The following is an 18,394-nucleotide window of genomic DNA, read 5'->3' as shown; positions in this document are numbered from 1 at the left end:
TTTTATAATTTTATCTCGGAGTGACGCACGTTGACATAATTTTGGTAAAGCAAGTGTCATCATTCTATCTGTCACCACTCGTGTCTAATGCTGAGTTGCATCATCTTATTGTAACTTTAACAAACGTCAAAAATCTATGTCAAACTCCATACAAAAACACCGATTATCGTTATAGTAACGGTTAAAGATAGGTGGTTCAACTCGGCCTTTAAAATAATAACCGGTCCGTAATCATTCACCCTGTATATTTGTTATTAATAAAAGAACCGGTGACCAAACTCAGTTTAAAAGTGAACGCACAGCACGATGTACGCGCGGGCTGTAGTGTTTTATTTAACGTTCGTGCTAGTTTGCAGTAATCGATGTTACTGGAATAATAAGTGCTCGAACAAGCATTTCGGCAGCAAAACTATATACGATGAAGTGCGAGGCGATATCAGAGATGCGCCCGAGTTGAAAGGTGAGGTTTGTTTACGTTATTCGTTCAATGCATTTCGGATAAGAATGTATGGTGAGTATGACATTTCAACTTTTCGCTGACATTATCCTCAGGCCCGTATTTCGAAATTAAAATCTACACTTAAGAATATATTCGTTTATTTTATTGTTCTAATCATTTTATAATCAAAGGATAACTATTCGGTAATTTAAGTTAGGCTTTGACCATTGGTTTTGATATTTTCGGGACTATTTCCACCTCTCGTTCTCACCGCTGCAACTGTTTGGTTGCTAAAACCCGGTTTTGTTGATATTGAATGTTGGTAGTAAAGTATTGTGTTAAGATTTAGTACATACTCGTAAGCCCTCAATGTTGGGCCAATTAAGAGAAAAAAGTACATAGGTGTTAAAAATACTTATAAAGGTATAACGTCTTGAAATATTATAAGCAATGTGTAGTTAACCTAAATCGTAACATCGTTTGGATTTTAGATTTCAATTAGGTATGTCTATTTGTTTTGTATACCGATAAATATACCGATATATCGACTAGTTTAAAAGAAGATAAATCTTCAGAAACATCAGTGTAAAAAGTCTTATTTCTCACCAGAAGACGTATTTTTGTAACTATTGTAATTCTAATAACAAAGTTGATATTCATAAGCGACATGGAACAATACATATGTCTCAAACACAAATTACATGCCTGGTACATAAATACAAGTGTTTTAGAACAAGAATATTAATTATGTGCCTTAGAATACCTACGACTATTTCCGTAAAATTAATATTTCAACTCATTAAAACTAATATTTTAAATCCTAACAACTCTACTGCCATAAATTGACGCATTGAGAAACGAATTATCTAACACCTTAACCATAGAAAATAAATGCCTAAACTATAAACTCCTCATTCACACAACAACGTTACGTCATCAAAATTACTTGGCTCAAAACACAAAAGAAAATGTAATAACAAAAGTTTGAACTTGACTGTAATCAGCCACGGAGCATTAAAATCGCATTGTTTACCGATTCCCCAAAATAATGACGAATGACCATTGTTGTTTTTTATTCAGATGCTTAGGCTGAGTTCGCATTACGGTTTTTTTACCGCAAGCGGTAAACCGCCAGACTGCCAAACCGCGAGCACAGAATAAGTAATAGTACAGGTACAGAAGGATTACTCCGCAAGACGATTTAAATAAATGCGAGTCTTGCTACGACGCGATACAGTGGAATTCAGCTCGCACAGCACTACGTACCTACAATTTTATTCACCTACAAGTTTTGTCTCTTTCTATCGCGTGCCTCTGAACTCTTCTTACGCTGCTAGGGTTGCTATGCTGTCTAGTGAAAAAATAGAATTAATCTACATACTTAGGTATTTGTAATGAGGTACGTATGTAGGTAAGTATTAGTGTTATTTTACCTTTGTAAAAATAACATTTTAAATACCTACTTAGGATAAAAAAGTACTTATTTTAATACAATGTCTTCATTCATACCTATTTTAACATAAGACAAATAAATTAAACATACCTACTATCACAGAAGAAAGAATGACATCATACCTACCTACTTACTACGCAAACACGAAACGGCTACATCCTAGAACGAGAGCGAGGCATCACCCGAAAATCATATTTGTATTTGGCTTTGCACAAACTTAATCTAATGTTACTCGCTGTACTTTGGCAACAATTTATTTTTACTGAATATTGTTGGGGTACCTATGCATTATGGTAAAAGAACTAGCTTGTCGTAATTTGGTGTATCGATGTTACTCTTCCGTTTCATTTACCTACACGGAAAGGTAATAGTTAATATTTTAACGATAAAATTCTTAAAACATCATAAATTGTATTCAAAAGAAATTATTTATTAAAGGCAAAACATCAAGTCCCGACGGGCGCGCGCGTGACACTCGACTGATATAATACCCGCCGGCGGGGCGCTTCGCTGTAGGTAATTATCGGATGTACCGCGCGGAGTGAGCCAGGCCTGCCGCGAGTTCGTCCGAAATGTACGTAAAAATCAATCGCGGGAAAAATCCCAGTAGGTACGGACCCTTGCATAGTTTTTTTTATCTACAACGAGGAAGCTCTTGACCTGTATCTCACCTGATGGTAAGTGATGATCAGGCCGAAGGTGGAAGCGAGCTTCACCCGGAATCCTCAACCACGGAGGAACTGGCTATCTTACCTCTAACTGCCGGAACACAACAATGCTGTTAGCATTGTTGTTATGGCGACAGACTTAGGTAAGATGGTGGTAGCTAGCCAGGCGGACTTAGAACAAGCCCTACCACCAACCAAACCGAACAGAAAAATCTGCCCCCACTGGGAATCGAACCCGGGACCTCTGCGTCTGAAGCAGGTGGTCTTACCACTAGACCACAGAGGCGGTTGTTTCACTTGGTTATAAAATCACGCGGTTAAAAACCGCGGCGGTTAAATAGTAGTGCGGACTCGGCCTTAACCCATTACTTCCCAAGCATCGAAATCTTTGGAATTTTTTGATCAAATCTTGAAACTAAGTTCATAATAGGCTAAGAAAAAATAATAAAAACAAAAAAATAAAAAAATAAAGTATCTTTAATGCTGAGTTAGCCTGTCCTATAAATATGACAGTGGGGACATGTGATCAGAAATAATAACACAGTATTTGAAAATTTGTCCGTAAACAGCTTTAAACATAAAGTTTTAGGAACTTATTTTGTATGGTAAGGTATAAAACAATCACTGAAGAGTGTTTTTTTCACATTTAGCGCAAAAAATAAGAGTATTTTTTACAATCTTCTCCCTGGCAATTCCTCTATTTGTCCCTCTTCGTCATATAGTCGTCAATATTGATCATATTGTTAAACCTCACAGGTTGTAAAAGGCGTTCATATGTACCTGGTGCAGGATTGCTTGCCTTGCCTCCCGATTTTTTATCCAAAAAAAAACCATACGCTTGAAATCTTTCTAGATTTCAATGTCTCATCTTTATTTACCTCGTTGTAAATAATAAATAATCCATGCATTCACTAGGGACATGTCTAAAACACGAATGACTAAGGCCAGTACCATTTTTTGCCTCTGAAGCTGAAGATAATCTATTGATTACAGAATTGGACGAAAGTAAACGATAGAAATATTTGAATTTTTGTAAACTTTTTGTTCACTAATCCCCGTTAATGCCAATTGGAGCTTATAAAACTTATAATAGGGAATAATTAACTAAAAAGTTCATTAATCCCCATTACGTTAAAAATAAAATCCTAATATAACGGGGATTAATGAACTAAAAAGTTCATTATTCCCCATTATAAGCTCCAATTGGCGTTAACGGGGATTAGTGAACAACAAGTTCACTCTTCCCCGTTGACGGGGATTGTCAATGGGGAATAGTGGAATAAGCCCATTGTTTTGCGGTATAAGATACCAGCTGGATTTCAGAATATACTGGATTACTAGAAGAAGTCGCCAGAACCTTCTTCCATGTCAGTCATGTCGTCCACTTCATCCGGAGGTAATATGGCTACTTCATTATCGTCCAACTCCTCATCACTACAGTTTTCTTTATATCTGTTCGGCAGAGACCTTTTGAGTAATCTAAACACAAGACCCGCAAGAAACAAACAATTGACACGTTTGAACTAGTGCTTATCGTTGCAGATCCGAAAATACTTTCTCGGCAAATTGTATAGACATGTTCCCAGTGTCATATCTATAGTACAGCTTATTTTGAAACATTACCACAAGTTTTTAAATTATGTTTTGTTTATGTTTAATTTTTTTTTATGTATTGGTAGATGTCTAAGAATCAGTTTTATGTAAATTGGAGTTGGCCAGTTTTTTTATTTTATTGTATTTAATATCAAAATATGATGCTTCTTTTTGAGGCAACAAAAGTGTTAATTTGAAAAAATTACATTAAAATAACGGATACACTTTTTGCAGCCGAAAAAAAATATTTTATTAGAATAACAGTGCGAGAATACGAATTTTGTCAAAAACAATAAAAATTAGTTTATTAACTTGTAAAAAAAAAATGTTGAATATGGTGTCCTAAAAATAGGACAGTGGGGAGGAATGGGTTAAAGACCTATTACTTGTCCAACTCGCTAAACGTAGGTGCACGCGCGAAACATAAAATAAATAATATCTTCATTTTATGATACAGAAGGCAGATAAAAAGTAAAACTAATGTTGTATTCAAATTACGCCAGTATTCAAAAACAATGCTTGCTTTTTTAAGTGAAACAGCAAATCGAACGCACAGTGTTGAATAGAGTTCTGTGATTCAAAATCAAAATCAAAATCAAAATCAAAAAATATTTATTCAGTTTAGACCACAAGTGGCACTTATGAACGTCAATAGAAAATAATAAAAAAAGAAAAGGTAGCCCTTATGGGGCACTTTACATGTCTCCTTATCTTTTGGGCCCTACCAGCGCTTCGAGACAAACATATGGCAAGTGCTGAGAAGAAACGCCGGAACAAACTCAGTCACCACTTATTGCCAGGAATTATCTAACGGTAAGAATAGTCAAATTTAAGTACATCAAATATGTGCAGACTGAACTGACCACGCATCCTTGTCATCAATATAGTCTCGAACCTTGTAGTACCCTTTGGACATAAGGGTATTTTTTATATGTATCTTAAATTTGTTTATTGGCAATTCGACAAGGTTGTGTGGTATTTTGTTAAATATGGTAATACATTTCCCCAAGAATGAATTACCTATCTTATGCAACCTAAATGATGGAACAGCAAGTTTATTCTTATGTCTCGTGTTAAATGAGTGGACGTCACTTTTCTTAGTAAATAAATGTATATGTTTACGGACATACATAATGTTATCAAATATGTATTGCGAAGCCACAGTCAATATATTGATTTCTTTAAAAACTTCTCTAAGCGAGTCACGTGGTTTAAGACCGTATATTGCCCGAACAGCTCTTTTCTGTAAAATGAAAATTGATTCTATGTCTGCTGCTGAGCCCCACAGTAAAAGACCATAAGACATAATACTATGAAAATAACTAAAATATACAAGCCTTGCTGTTTCAACATCAGTCAAGTTTCTGATCTTTCTCACCGCAAAGGCAGCTGAACTAAGTCTTCCCGCCAAGGCAGCAATATGGGGGCCCCATTGTAATTTACAGTCTAGGGTAATACCTAGAAAGACAGTAGAGTTTATCAGTTCAATGCGTTCATTATTTACTGTAATATTAGTATTAACTTGTTTGACATTAGGCATAGTGAATTTTAAACATTTAGTTTTTTTTGCGTTTAATAGCAAATTATTAGTTGTAAACCAGTCTAATACTTTGGAAAGAGCATTATTCACGTCGTCAAATATTTCCTGACGCCTGTCAGTTTTAAAAATTAAAGAAGTGTCATCAGCAAATAATACTATCTCACAAAGGTCCTTTGAATAAAAAGGTAGATCATTTATATAAATCAGAAAGAGCAATGGTCCCAGTATTGAGCCTTGGGGCACTCCCATTTTTAGGGGGGCGCCCGAAGAGTTAGTTCCGTGAATATTTACTTTTTGTAATCTGTCTGAGAGGTAAGAGTGTAATAGGCTTAAGGCCTTGCCTGATACGCCATAATGTTCTAGCTTAAATAACAGAGTTTGATGATCAACACAGTCAAACGCCTTCGATAAGTCACAAAATACACCAATAGCATCCTTTTTCTCCTGCCAAGCATCGAAAATGTGTTTGATAAGAGCAACCCCTGCATCGGTCGTACTTTTCCCTTTTGTGAACCCATATTGTTTTTCATGAAACAGTTTATTTAAGTTAAAATGAGACAGTAGTTGATTGAAAATAATTTTTTCAAATATTTGATTGGTTCGTGTGTCACCCTGTGCGTCCACGCTCACTGTGAGACCACATAGTAATGTTTGTGAATACGGGCGTTAATCAATTTATCTGTTGCTGTTACCTTAATTACTAACTTAATTCAAAATAAAACACTAAAATACTACAAAAAATAAGGCGCTTACCCATACAGTTGCCGTTCTTTTTCTCTGCCTCGAAAAAGGAAGAAGTTACTGCCTCACTATTTAAGGGCACACGTCATCACAAATACACTGAACACAAGATTATTTCTAAGCACTAATACAAAACAACGGTATAAAAACTTCTTCAAGAGAATGTTTCAGAAAGAAGCGGTTACTCCGGTGACGCGACGACGTCCGGAGCGAGCGACAATAATTCGTAGACTAACGCAGAAAGCAACGAATGACGAGAAATAATATTAAAGAAAATGTGGGTAGTCTAGCTAAAAAAGTAGTAGACATAAATAAAATATTATGTCAAAAATGTGAAACGGTGCGGTGACATTAGTTTTTTTTAATTTCGCTTGGACAAGGCATTGGCATAATGAGATATACAGCCTGCAGCCTTCAGTAGCCGACCAAATTATGACATTCATGTAATTTGAAATTGGAACATGGAAGATTATACCTACCTTTTAAAATAAAATCTTGCGAAAAATAATAACCTACTTAGTTGGAAATGTAACTGACCATTGCAAGCCAAAAAGATACCAACTTTATGCATAATCTAATCATAAACTGATAAATAGTTGAATAAATATATTACGAGTATGTTGAAAGCAAGCTCATGTTGGTTTTTACTTTTAACTAATTTTACCTGATGTTATGTGTTAAAAATTCTAAATTTCATAACATATGAAAACTGCACCTCACTTATACTCCTTTTCTCTTGAAATAATACGATTTATTCACTTCAATTTTTATATTGATTAAATTGAACATTCACAACTCAAAGTAACACTTGTTAGCACTTTCGTAGTATTCGTACGACTGAGCTCGTTCCGAGTCGAATGGCTGGTTATATCCCCTCCGGTAGTACAAGTCAAATCAGCAACTGTTATTTAACCGGATATAACCGATAAAATGTTTAAATATACCGGAAGTGTAATAATAAATTGTCACAAGTCAAATCAGCAACTATTACAACTTAACCAGATATCAGATAAATGTTGAAATATACCGGAAATGGATTAATAAATTGTTACAGTCGGCCATCCGATTCAAAACGAGTCCCTTCGTTTAAGAATTATAGCAAGTTCAATATAGTAATTACAATATAATATAAAAAATATTTTTTTTAATAGAATTCTACTAATATTAAAGATGTGAAAGTATGTGAACATAAAGTTTGTTACTCTTTCACACAAATTTACTCAAGGATAACATTTTGATTGAAGGATGAGAATACATATTAAAAATGAAAATTACATACATTAATGCAAATGAATACATAAGTTTCAACATAATCAGCTAGAATCTTATACATTTAAAAATAAATTTAAAGATTATAAAATAAACTAAGATGTTAAAGATCCATCTTTAACATTCAAAAGTACCTCCTGGTACTTTAAGACATGTATTACATGTTCAATCATGATTTTAATAATGTAATCATGCTCCAAAATGGTAATGAATCAACATCTAACTTAGAATAATATTTAAAACAAAGTATCTGTATTTTATTAGAGTGATTGCTTAAGCTGATCTGAACAATGGTTATTCTTCAACAGAACTATTATCACTTGATGTATTGCTAGTAGGGTCATTGTCGAAACTTAACCATGGGAATATTTTGTCTATTGATACGGTATTTTCGTAGCGTCTACCTTTTTTTGTCAGAGGAGTGTCTTCTATTACAAAACGGTCGTGAGGTAATATTTTCTTAATCCTATATGGCCCTTGACATTTTGGTTCAAGTTTTTTTGACTGTCCCGTACCCCCAGTTATGGCCCTAATTACTCTGACGAGATCTCCTTCCTTATATTTAGTGACCCTTTTTCTTCGTCTATCAAACCTTTCTTTATTTTGTTCTTGATTCCTATCTATCATACTCTTAGCTTGTTCTCTAACTTCATGTAGGCTTTGATCTATTGAACCACTACCGACATCATCAATGACGTCGCTTAAGACCCCTTGAGAAGGGTTATTCACTTTCCTACCAAATAATAACTCGGTTGGGGATTTCTTAGTTACCTCGTGTACTGTAGAGTTAATCCCCACTTGGACATCTTGAACATAATCGTCCCACTTTTCGGGACCCTTTCCGTGAGACATGGTACTCAGAGAAGACAAAATTGTGCGATTATATCGCTCGACTTGCCCATTGGCGCGTGGAGTAGCAACAGAATTCAAAATATGCTTTATACCCAATTTGCTTACAAAAGATTTAAATTTCTTGCTTGTAAAACTGGTGCCTCTATCAGTAATCAAACGAGTGGGGGTGCCAAAGTAACTAAAATAATTTTTGAATACCTTAATGCTTTCTTTTGATTTGGTGCTACGGACTGGAGTCAGATTAACATATTTGGTAAAGGAATCCACAATAACTAATAAATACGAATTCTTGTGCTTACTTCGTACAAATGGTCCAAGATGGTCAGCATGTATTGTATGGAATGGCACATCAATTTTCGGGATAGGATGTAATTCTCCTTCCTTTGCGCCAGATGGGATTTTGTGATGAGCGCATTCCAAACAAGCGGCTACATACTTTTTGGTAAATCGGCGCATTTTTGGGAACCAATAATATGAACGTAATCTTTCAAGAGTTTTTTCAAAACCAAAGTGTCCTACGTCATCATGATTGGCCTTGAGCAATTGCCATCTAACACCCCGGGGTACGACCCAGCGAATTGTGTTTTCATTTATGATACGGAACACTCTACCATTTTTCAATTTGTACTCTTTGTGAATGCTAGCAACTTTGGCCGTTGAAGGGTCTTGTAAGATTTCTTTAATTATTTTTATTTCTGCGTCACTCGATTGAACGGTTGTAACCCAGTCTTCGATATTGACTGCAAGGATATCTAATGTATGCGTTTCGACTTCCTTTTCATCGATGGGGTTCCTACTGAGTGCATCAACGTGAGCCATTTTCTCCCCAGCACGGTATTCTATCTCACAATCAAATTCTAAAAATTGTATCCACCATCTAGAGATGCGTGGAACAAGATCTCGCTTAGTGAATGTTGATCGCAAAGCGTTACAGTCTGTAACAATTGTGAACTTAATACCGAGCAAATATACTCTAAACTTGGCTAGTGAACTGACCACGGCCAAGGTTTCAAGTTCAAATGAGTGTAACTTCTGTTCATCAATAGTCGTCTGTCGGCTATAATACGCCACAGGTCTCCAGGGTTCTGATGAACTAGAACGCTGCAGTAAAATGCCCGCTAAGCCTACTTTACTTGCATCTGTATGTAATTGTGTTTCTGCCGCATGATCATACAGAGCAAGCACAGGTCTTTTGATTAGGTGGCTTTTTAAAGTCTCAAACGCTTCATCCTCCTCTGATGTCCATCTCCAGGGAGTATCCTTCTTCAAAAGGGAAGTCAATGGTCGTGCTATTAAAGCAAAACCCTTGACAAACCTTCTAAAAAAGCTTGACAGACCCAAGAACCTACGGACGTCATGAGGGTTTGTTGGAGTGGAAAACCTTGAAACGGCTTGAACTTTTTGTAAACCAGGCTTAATCCCCTCTTTACTAATTTCGAAACCCAGAAACTCAATGCTTTTCTGGAAGAAATTGCATTTTTGTTTCTTAAGAGTGAGACCGCTTTGTTGCAATACCTACATTTAGTACTTCTTCAAGGCGTGCCAATCCTTCATCAAATGAGGCTGATGGTATTAATATGTCATCCATGTAGATGATGACGTATTTGACCTTGGCTAACACCTTGTGCATTACCCTTTGAAATACTGCAGGTGCATTTGCCAAACCGAATGGCATACGAGTGTATTCGTATTGGCCATCCGGTGTGACAAACGCAGTCTTTTCAATAGACTCCTCTGCTATGGGTATTTGATGGTACCCTGACGCAAGGTCAAGGGTTGTGAACATAGACTGTCCTGACAATCGATCAAGCAAGTCCTCAATTCTAGGGAGAGGGTAATGATCTCGCTTAGTTTTATGGTTGAGAGCGCGGTAATCAACACAAAGTCTTTTGTCACCAGTTTTTTTGTGAACTAAAACAATAGGGCTGGCATATGGGGACTTTGACTCCCGAACTATACCGAACTTAAGCATGTCGTCAATCATAACCTGTACAAGTTGACGTTCTGAGTGAGACATTCTATAGGGCCTGTACACTACTGGTTCTGAATCTTTAAGCCTGATTACCATTTCTGCTTCGGTAGTGTAACCCAAATCGTGCAACCCAGTTGAGAAACAGGTTGAATAATTATCTAGTAATTTATTCAACCTTTGTTTCTCGTCAGATGACAAGTCATCTCCGCATTGGATAGTCGAATTCTCAATCTCAGTTCCTTGGTCAGTCGTAATATTAAGGTTCTGAACATGCTTTATTGCATCTAAATACAAAGCTCTAGCAATTAAGGACCCCTTTTGAAAGGTTAAAGGTTTTGTTCCTAAATTTTGCACTAATAATAGACATGTGCCTGAATGAATCTCATATTCACCCGGTAAAAGAAAATATTCACTTCCCTCGCACCCTCTTACAGAACCTCCAATGTACACATTTCCGCTTAATTTTTCAAAAGAATTAACTCGAATGGCTTTCATTTCCCTTTCCCCAATAGTAACTACATTTTCAGTCTTTAATGTTATCTTTGTATCATTGCATTGATCTACTTTCTCAAATCTTAACTCAGTCTCAGTCTTTATGATGCGTACATTTGGACGTTCTGTGAAAGTGTGCCCCAATAGAACTGGAGTGTTTATTAGACGGTCACTAACAACAAATACATCCACTCCTTTTTCGTTTACGCCCTGTACATCAATCTGAACCTGAACTTTGCCCAATGGGACATAAGGTATATTTCCTAAACCACGTAACAATGGTCCATCTACTGCTACCCAGTGCAAGTCCAAGTTTTCCGCGTCTGTTTTCCGGATTAGAGTGGCTTCACTACCTAGGTCAACTTGACAAAATATTGGTTTATTATTAATTTTGATTCCTATTTTATATTTGTTACCAGGGTTATCCACTAACAGGTCACATAATATTTTGTTGCCTGTGTCGTGAATAGGTTCACTCTCATCAGAATTATCGTTCAACAAAATCCTTAAAACACTTTTGTCTGTAGAGACCTCCACCTTGGAATTCTTTTTAGGACAATCGGAAATGAGATGGCCAATCAAATGGCAATATGAGCACGTGACAATAGGTTTTGGGCATTTAGAACATGGGTGGCCCTTCTCTCTACAGTTAAAACATATAACGCTATCGGGATATTGACGGGGTCTGGATAGAGTTGTAGAATCGCGCATTTTATATGTTTTGGGGTTGTTTACATTAGTGATTGGGGCCCTCTTATCTTTCCTAACTTCAGTGTCCCTAGTTTGTACTTTAAGAGTTTTAAAGAATTGTAAAATTTGTTCGGGTTTCTCAAAATTAGCAGCTTGCGCTCCTAATCTTACTCCTCTATCATCTACACCATGTAATATACAATCCACTGCCTCCTTGCCGAAAATTTTGCAGCGGTTCAATAGGTTTATCTTAGAAAAGTAATACAATTCTAGTGGTTCGCCAAAACGAGCTCTTTTGTTTAACATTTCTGTTAATAACTCTGCATAATTTTCGGTAGCAGGGAAGGAATCCATTAAGAGTGCTTTCCATTCTGGCCAGTCACGCTTAATAGATGGTAGTCCTTGGTACCATAGTTTGGCATGACCAGAAAGCTTTGGCAGAGCATAGTGGATGGTTTGTCTGTTATTCCAGCCATATATTTCAGCACATTCATCAACCTTGCTCAGCCAAGTGCTAATTGGTTGCTCTTTACATAACGGGTCAAATTCAGGTAAGACATTGTTCAGAACAGGAAAACTATCACGTTCACTAGTTTGCTTATTCATTACTTTTAGTAATTCTACAAAAAGATTAGATGTTGAATCATACCTGGACCTCCCGGTCTCCTTGTCCCATCCAGGGCTCCGTTTCCGAGATTGGTGTCCGCTGGACCTCCGAATTTCCTCGTCCTCCTTGGTAGAACTTGGTCTCTGAATGTAGAGCTCCATTTCTCTATATCGTGCGCGCTCCCGATCTTCCTGTCGCTCACGCTCCCTCTTTAATTGTCCTTCCAGCACTCGCAACCGTTGCCTCTCCAACTCCAATTCTTCTCGTAGTCTATCGTTGCGTAACCCGCTACGGCTACGTGTACGGGTGCGTGTGTGTCTTTCGCTGTGCCTGTGACTACGTTGGCAGGGTTCTCTGCGACTGCTTGCACCATCTCGGCGACTGCGACTGCTGCGCCTACTTGAGCTTGGAGAATCCCTCGCACGGCTCCGTTCACGGCTGGGTCTTGGTGTAGTCAAGATTCTATCGAACTTGTTACGCTGGCTACTTGTTCTTGCCCTCGGTTGTTCGTGTATGTCCGCGGTGGTCGTCATCCTCTGCAGCAGCGGACTCTTTGGAGGAATCAACTGCTCCTCATCACTTGGTGCCAGCTGCTGCCCATGATCATCATCGACGTCCATTATTTGATTTAGTCCTGAAACTTAAAACAGAAAGGCATGTATATATTTCTTTTAATTAAATCACATTTATTTATGACTCCTAAGACATGTGGACTATTTATGGAAAGATCTAATTATCGTTACACCTGCCATAACTAATTGGGGTTTAAATCTGGGCCACCTTAGCATACTATATTAAATTTTATTGTAAGTTCTTATTAATATTCTCCTCTCTGTGCTACTTATTAATTGCTGCATCGTTTGAGAATGCAAAAAAAAATACAATAGGTACATAAAAATACATGCAGGGGAAAATAAAAAAAATAAAATTAAACTGCTATCAATTCCTTGGCAGTGTTTTGATTTTAAAATTATCTATTTGAGAAAAACTTTTGATCAAATAACACTATAAATTCTCGTAAGCTTGTATAATATAATTCCTAGTGCAATAACAATATTTATAAAGTATCAATAATTATTAAAAATTGAAGTAAAATAATTTTTAAAAAATACATTAAATCTAGTTGCTAAGGACGCAAAGGATGAATTATTTCAAAGTCTTAGTACCCAAGCAGGACAGTTATTTGCAAAAGGTTAAAAAAATTTATATATAGTTATATTGATACAGGGGGATATGTATGTAATTATTTAAGTTGCATTTCTTAATAATTACTGTTGAGGAATTCTTTTCATAAATAATATAAATATCTTAGTAATCAGTTCCTTGTGATACGTAAAAGCATATTTTTAAAACTGTACCCTCAATAGCTGGTCTTCATTACAATAGAATATTATGTATTATGCTCCAGAGTGTAGCCCTGGCTAAGTAAATACACAACATTGTCCTGTATTGGGGAGTTTCAGTATTCAAGATATTACACGCACACAAATAACTGATTTATATTAATTAGTAGCAGCCAACAGTATTTTATTAAAACTTATCACTCAGCAAACTTTTTACTAGGACAATAATTTTAATTAAAAAAAAATGTATTCGTGAACTTATAGGGAGAAATTAAATAAAGAAAAAAAAATGTAAGCGTTTTTACGTACCTTTTTTGTGGGACTGTGATTCCGATCCAACTTCTGAAGTTGAAAACTGCACCTCACTTATACTCCTTTTCTCTTGAAATAATACGATTTATTCACTTCAATTTTTATATTGATTAAATTGAACATTCACAACTCAAAGTAACACTTGTTAGCACTTTCGTAGTATTCGTACGACTGAGCTCGTTCCGAGTCGAATGGCTGGTTATATCCCCTCCGGTAGTACAAGTCAAATCAGCAACTGTTATTTAACCGGATATAACCGATAAAATGTTTAAATATACCGGAAGTGTAATAATAAATTGTCACAAGTCAAATCAGCAACTATTACAACTTAACCAGATATCAGATAAATGTTGAAATATACCGGAAATGTATTAATAAATTGTTACACATACAATGTTACTTTACTTTTCAACAAATAACACCTTTCTGCTTGACCGTTATATTGTCAACTCGCTTCAAATTAAACAATAAATAGGTACCTGTTGCCAGAAATATGCCAGTTTTACACAGACAGAACAATTGCCTACAGATTGCGAGCCAGTCAGCGTGTGGGCCATGATCAGGCATGGTACCCGGCACCCCAGTAGCAGCAACTTGCCCACGATGCAACACGCCGCTGAGCTGAAGGATGATATCGTGAGGAGATACCTCGAAGGTCGAGGGGAGCTGTGCGCACAGGTCTTTCATTATTTAACTAGTTGACCCAGTGAACTTCGTAGCCCCTATGTTCATCACTAGGTGGACCGACGATCTGGTAAAGGTCTCGGGAAGAACCTAGACGTGGGCAGCGCAGGACCGGTTGTTATGGAAATCCTTGGGGAAGGCCTTTGTCCAGCAGTGGACGTCATTTGGCTGAAACGAACGATGCTCATCAAAAATAATGTACTAGGATTCTAATGGTGAAATTTTTTTCAAATCGGTCCAGTAGTTAGTTTAGAAGCTTATATTAATACAAACAAACAATCATTCTCTGAAATTAGTGTGTAACATTAAAATGGTAAGGATTCGCCAAGAAGTCCACTAAATTGACTCCATATAACACGATGTAAATTAACTTGTTTTTTTTTACTTGATCAAATTACTACGCTTGAATGGTGATCATTAATATCTTAGTTATTAGGCAACTTAAAGAAATGTTGTCGCAATCCATAAATTGTATTTTAGGACATCACAAACCTACAAGAGTGGTCCATGCATGAAATCATCGCCACCACACCCGGACACTTAACTTTTGAAGGCTACAAGGAACTTCGCGATCTTGGAGTCAGGTAAAAAATTAATATAATTTCAATATTATTAACAAATAGTTCGCGGGAAGAACCTGGATGCGGGCAGCGCAGGACCGTTAATTATGGAAAGGCTTGGGGGAGGCCTTTTGTCCTTCTTTTGAACCAACAAGATTATTTTCAGGTTTCACGATCATTTCCTGCCACTTCTCCAAGATCTGGATCAGCATCATTTCAAACCGACGCTGGAGCAGAGAACAATACAGAGCGCCAAAGCATTCGTGGAAGGCTTGGCCCAAGGGTACCTGAAGTTTGAGATATCCAACGCCACGGATAGGGATGAGATCTTGAGGGTAAGAGGATAAATCAGGGAGACAGTGACGATTATGAAAATTACAATTGATTAGTAAATCAATGCATAATCAAAAGATAACAGATTATGCATAGATAGTTAAGAAGAAGTGACGATTACGAAAATAACAAGTGATTCGCTAATCATTGCATTAATCAAAAGGTAGATTGTAGCCGTCAGACGACGCAATCTTTAAATTAACTAAAATAAACTTTAGATAGCAAAACTAAAATGCGTTTTACGTAATTACTTACTTCCAGCCATATTTTTACTGCACGAAACACAACGTGGAAGTCTACAATGGCCCTCGCTCCAAAAATGAACTGAGCAAGTACCATGAAACTCCAGAGTTCCAAAAAGTGAGTGAGTATGTACTCGTATTTAGTAAGTCAGTCAAAAAATGCAAGTTTTATTTTCTTTACCTACTAACCCTGGGTTGCAGCATCTCACTTTAACTATAACAAAAGTCAAAATTCTGTCCAACTTCATAAAAAAACACGGTTTAAAGTTAAAGTTACGGTTTACAGCACACTTATCAACCCGGTAAGGGATCAACACCGTACCACATCACCTTTCAACCGTCAACCGCGAGGCGAGGCGTTTACGTAACGGTGCGAAAAAGTGTGCGTTGCAGTACGGAATTTCTTACAAACGCTTGGAGTTGATACGGTTACGATCCGTTTCCGGGTTGATAAGCTAAGGGGATGCAACTTGCAACGTTAATTGACAGGTCTTGGAAAACGTCCAAAAGCGTACGGGTTTGGAACGGCCGCTGTCTCCAACAAACGTCAGCGGTCTTTATGACCTGTGCCGATTCCTTCGAGCCTACAGCGCGCTGAGGACCTCTCCCTGGTGTGCTCTCTTCAGCGATGAGGAGCTGCAGATTCTGGAGTACTTGAACGATATACGACACTATTACAGGTTCGGTGAATAAGTAGCTAAATGGGTTTATAAGCCGACAGTAGCCCATGTTAACATCCCAACTATCCCAACTAATATCCCAACTAATATTATAAATGCGAAAGTAACTCTGTCTGTCTGTCTGTCTGTCTGTCTGTCTGTTACGCTTTCCCGCTTAAACCTCGCAACCGATTTTGATGAAATTTGGCATAGAGATAGTTTGAGTCCCGGGAAAGAACATAGGATAGTTTTTATCCCGGTTTTTGAAACAGGGACGCGCGCGATAAAGTTTTTCTGTGACAGACAAAATTCCACGCGGGCGAAGCCGCGGGCGGAAAGCTAGTGTGCATATAAATGATAATAATATGGTGAAGCCAGAAAATTGATATTATCATTTTAATTTTTTAATTTTCATACAAATCTGATTTTATAAATTTTATTTTATATTCAAATTAAGAAAATTAAAATTATGATATCAATTTTCTGACTTCACCATACCATTTATATGTACATGTTAACATGGGCTAGTGTCGGCTTATAAACCCATGTGTTTCATAAACCTAACACGCTGTATAATCATCATCACTTATCGATTCAGTAGGTATAATTAATTATCTTCTTTAGCTTATCGTATCAATGGCAATTAAATGATCAATGATAATTAGCCTATTGAAAATGATAAGACATCCGATCAATTTCTAAAGTGTCTTGAGTGAAGTAATAGACTTTTTAACATGTTCTATCACAAAGATTTCGTCACTGTACGTTAGACTCATTTTCTATTTTCTGAATGAAACGAATACGATACGAATGCGGTACAACAAACACGTTACTTAAATTATATTAATTATCTCATCTGTTTCAGAAACGGTTACGGCTCACCCATTAATCAAAAGCTGGCTGGTCCAGCTCTGGGTGGGCTTTTAGAACAATTTGAATCCTCCGTCCAACACTCCACAAAGTCCTTCACCAGCTACTTCAGCCACGATAGCATGATACAGATGATCTATTCCGCCCTTGGCCTCTTCCGGGACTACCCGGAAATATCCGGGTTTGAAAGACTACCAGACCGAAAGTGGCGGACGAGTTATATGACTCCGTTTGCAGCTAACTTTGCTTCCGTACTGCATAAGTAAGATTTTCACACAATATTATCATCTGATACAGTGAGTTTACATGTCAAAACATCTCCGAATTTAGTTTCAACTCTTGTAATAATATTTCAAAATATATCAACATTTTTGTTCAAGCCGAATAATGTTATATTACAATTTACATTTGAGTCTAGCTGTATAAGTTCTTAAACTTTTGAAATTAGCCACATCTCTTAAAATATCTTATTCGTGGTGTTCTAGATAAACAACAGTTAACTGTATGACTGATACTAAGAAAAGATCTAATTAAGAAAGTATTTTTCTCCAGGTGTACAAACGAAACTGGGGACATCAACCATCAAGTGCAATTCTTCATCAATGAGAAGGAGTTCCACCTCTGTCAGCCCAGGACCTGCAGCTGGACGGAGTTCAAGGACAAATTCGAACAATTCAGGAACAGTGATCTTGAATTCTGCAATATTTATAATAGTAGCACCACGGCACTTAAAAGCATCATTGTTGGTCTGTGAGACTAGGAGGTAATTAGTACAATATTCTCTTGGGTCGAAGATGGTGGACCTTTTTAGCCGCTTTTGCAATTTTGTGTTGGACAAGCGTTTGGTGCCAACATCACCAATGTTTGGGGCCAGCCTCAAGATCTTGACCCGCCCTGCCATATTCACAATTTGGCATAGCATAAGTATGCCTGTTACTTAAATCAACCACTCGGGTTAAGATAGTAGAATAAAATAGTCTAATATCGTTAAGCTATGGATTGAAAAAAAACTGCATGATGGTTTCTCGTGTCTTGTCCACAAGTTTCATAAACCATGAGCTCCGAACAATTCCTT

At 37.0% G+C, this 18,394-nt stretch overlaps 1 protein-coding gene across 1 annotated transcript; it reads left to right on the top strand.

The window, feature by feature from the left end:
* The first annotated feature begins 81 nt into the window (after positions 1-81).
* On the top strand, positions 82-18,313 carry LOC135075503 (multiple inositol polyphosphate phosphatase 1-like). The gene is made up of 8 exons (XM_063969940.1): positions 82-460; positions 14,501-14,649; positions 15,136-15,239; positions 15,382-15,550; positions 15,810-15,908; positions 16,280-16,470; positions 17,315-17,581; positions 17,872-18,313. The coding sequence occupies exons 1-8, from the start codon at positions 307-309 to the stop codon at positions 18,071-18,073; spliced, it is 1,335 nt and encodes a 444-aa protein (XP_063826010.1). The 5' UTR covers positions 82-306; the 3' UTR covers positions 18,074-18,313.
* Positions 18,314-18,394: the final 81 nt, after the last annotated feature.

Source organism: Ostrinia nubilalis, chromosome 10 (assembly GCF_963855985.1).
Source record: "Ostrinia nubilalis chromosome 10, ilOstNubi1.1, whole genome shotgun sequence".
Taxonomy (NCBI): domain Eukaryota; kingdom Metazoa; phylum Arthropoda; class Insecta; order Lepidoptera; family Crambidae; genus Ostrinia; species Ostrinia nubilalis.
Note: the sequence above shows the minus strand (reverse complement) of the source record. Positions and strands in the feature narration are given on the sequence as shown.

Excerpts from the sequence above, each read along its gene's own strand:
- LOC135075503 (XM_063969940.1), top strand. The coding sequence starts at position 307 with ATGTACGCGCGGGCTGTAGTGTTTTATTTAACGTTCGTGCTAGTTTGC. Across the intron at positions 15,240-15,381 it reads CTTCGCGATCTTGGAGTCAG|GTTTCACGATCATTTCCTGC; the intron begins GTAAAAAATTAA and ends GATTATTTTCAG. Across the intron at positions 17,582-17,871 it reads TTTGCTTCCGTACTGCATAA|GTGTACAAACGAAACTGGGG; the intron begins GTAAGATTTTCA and ends ATTTTTCTCCAG.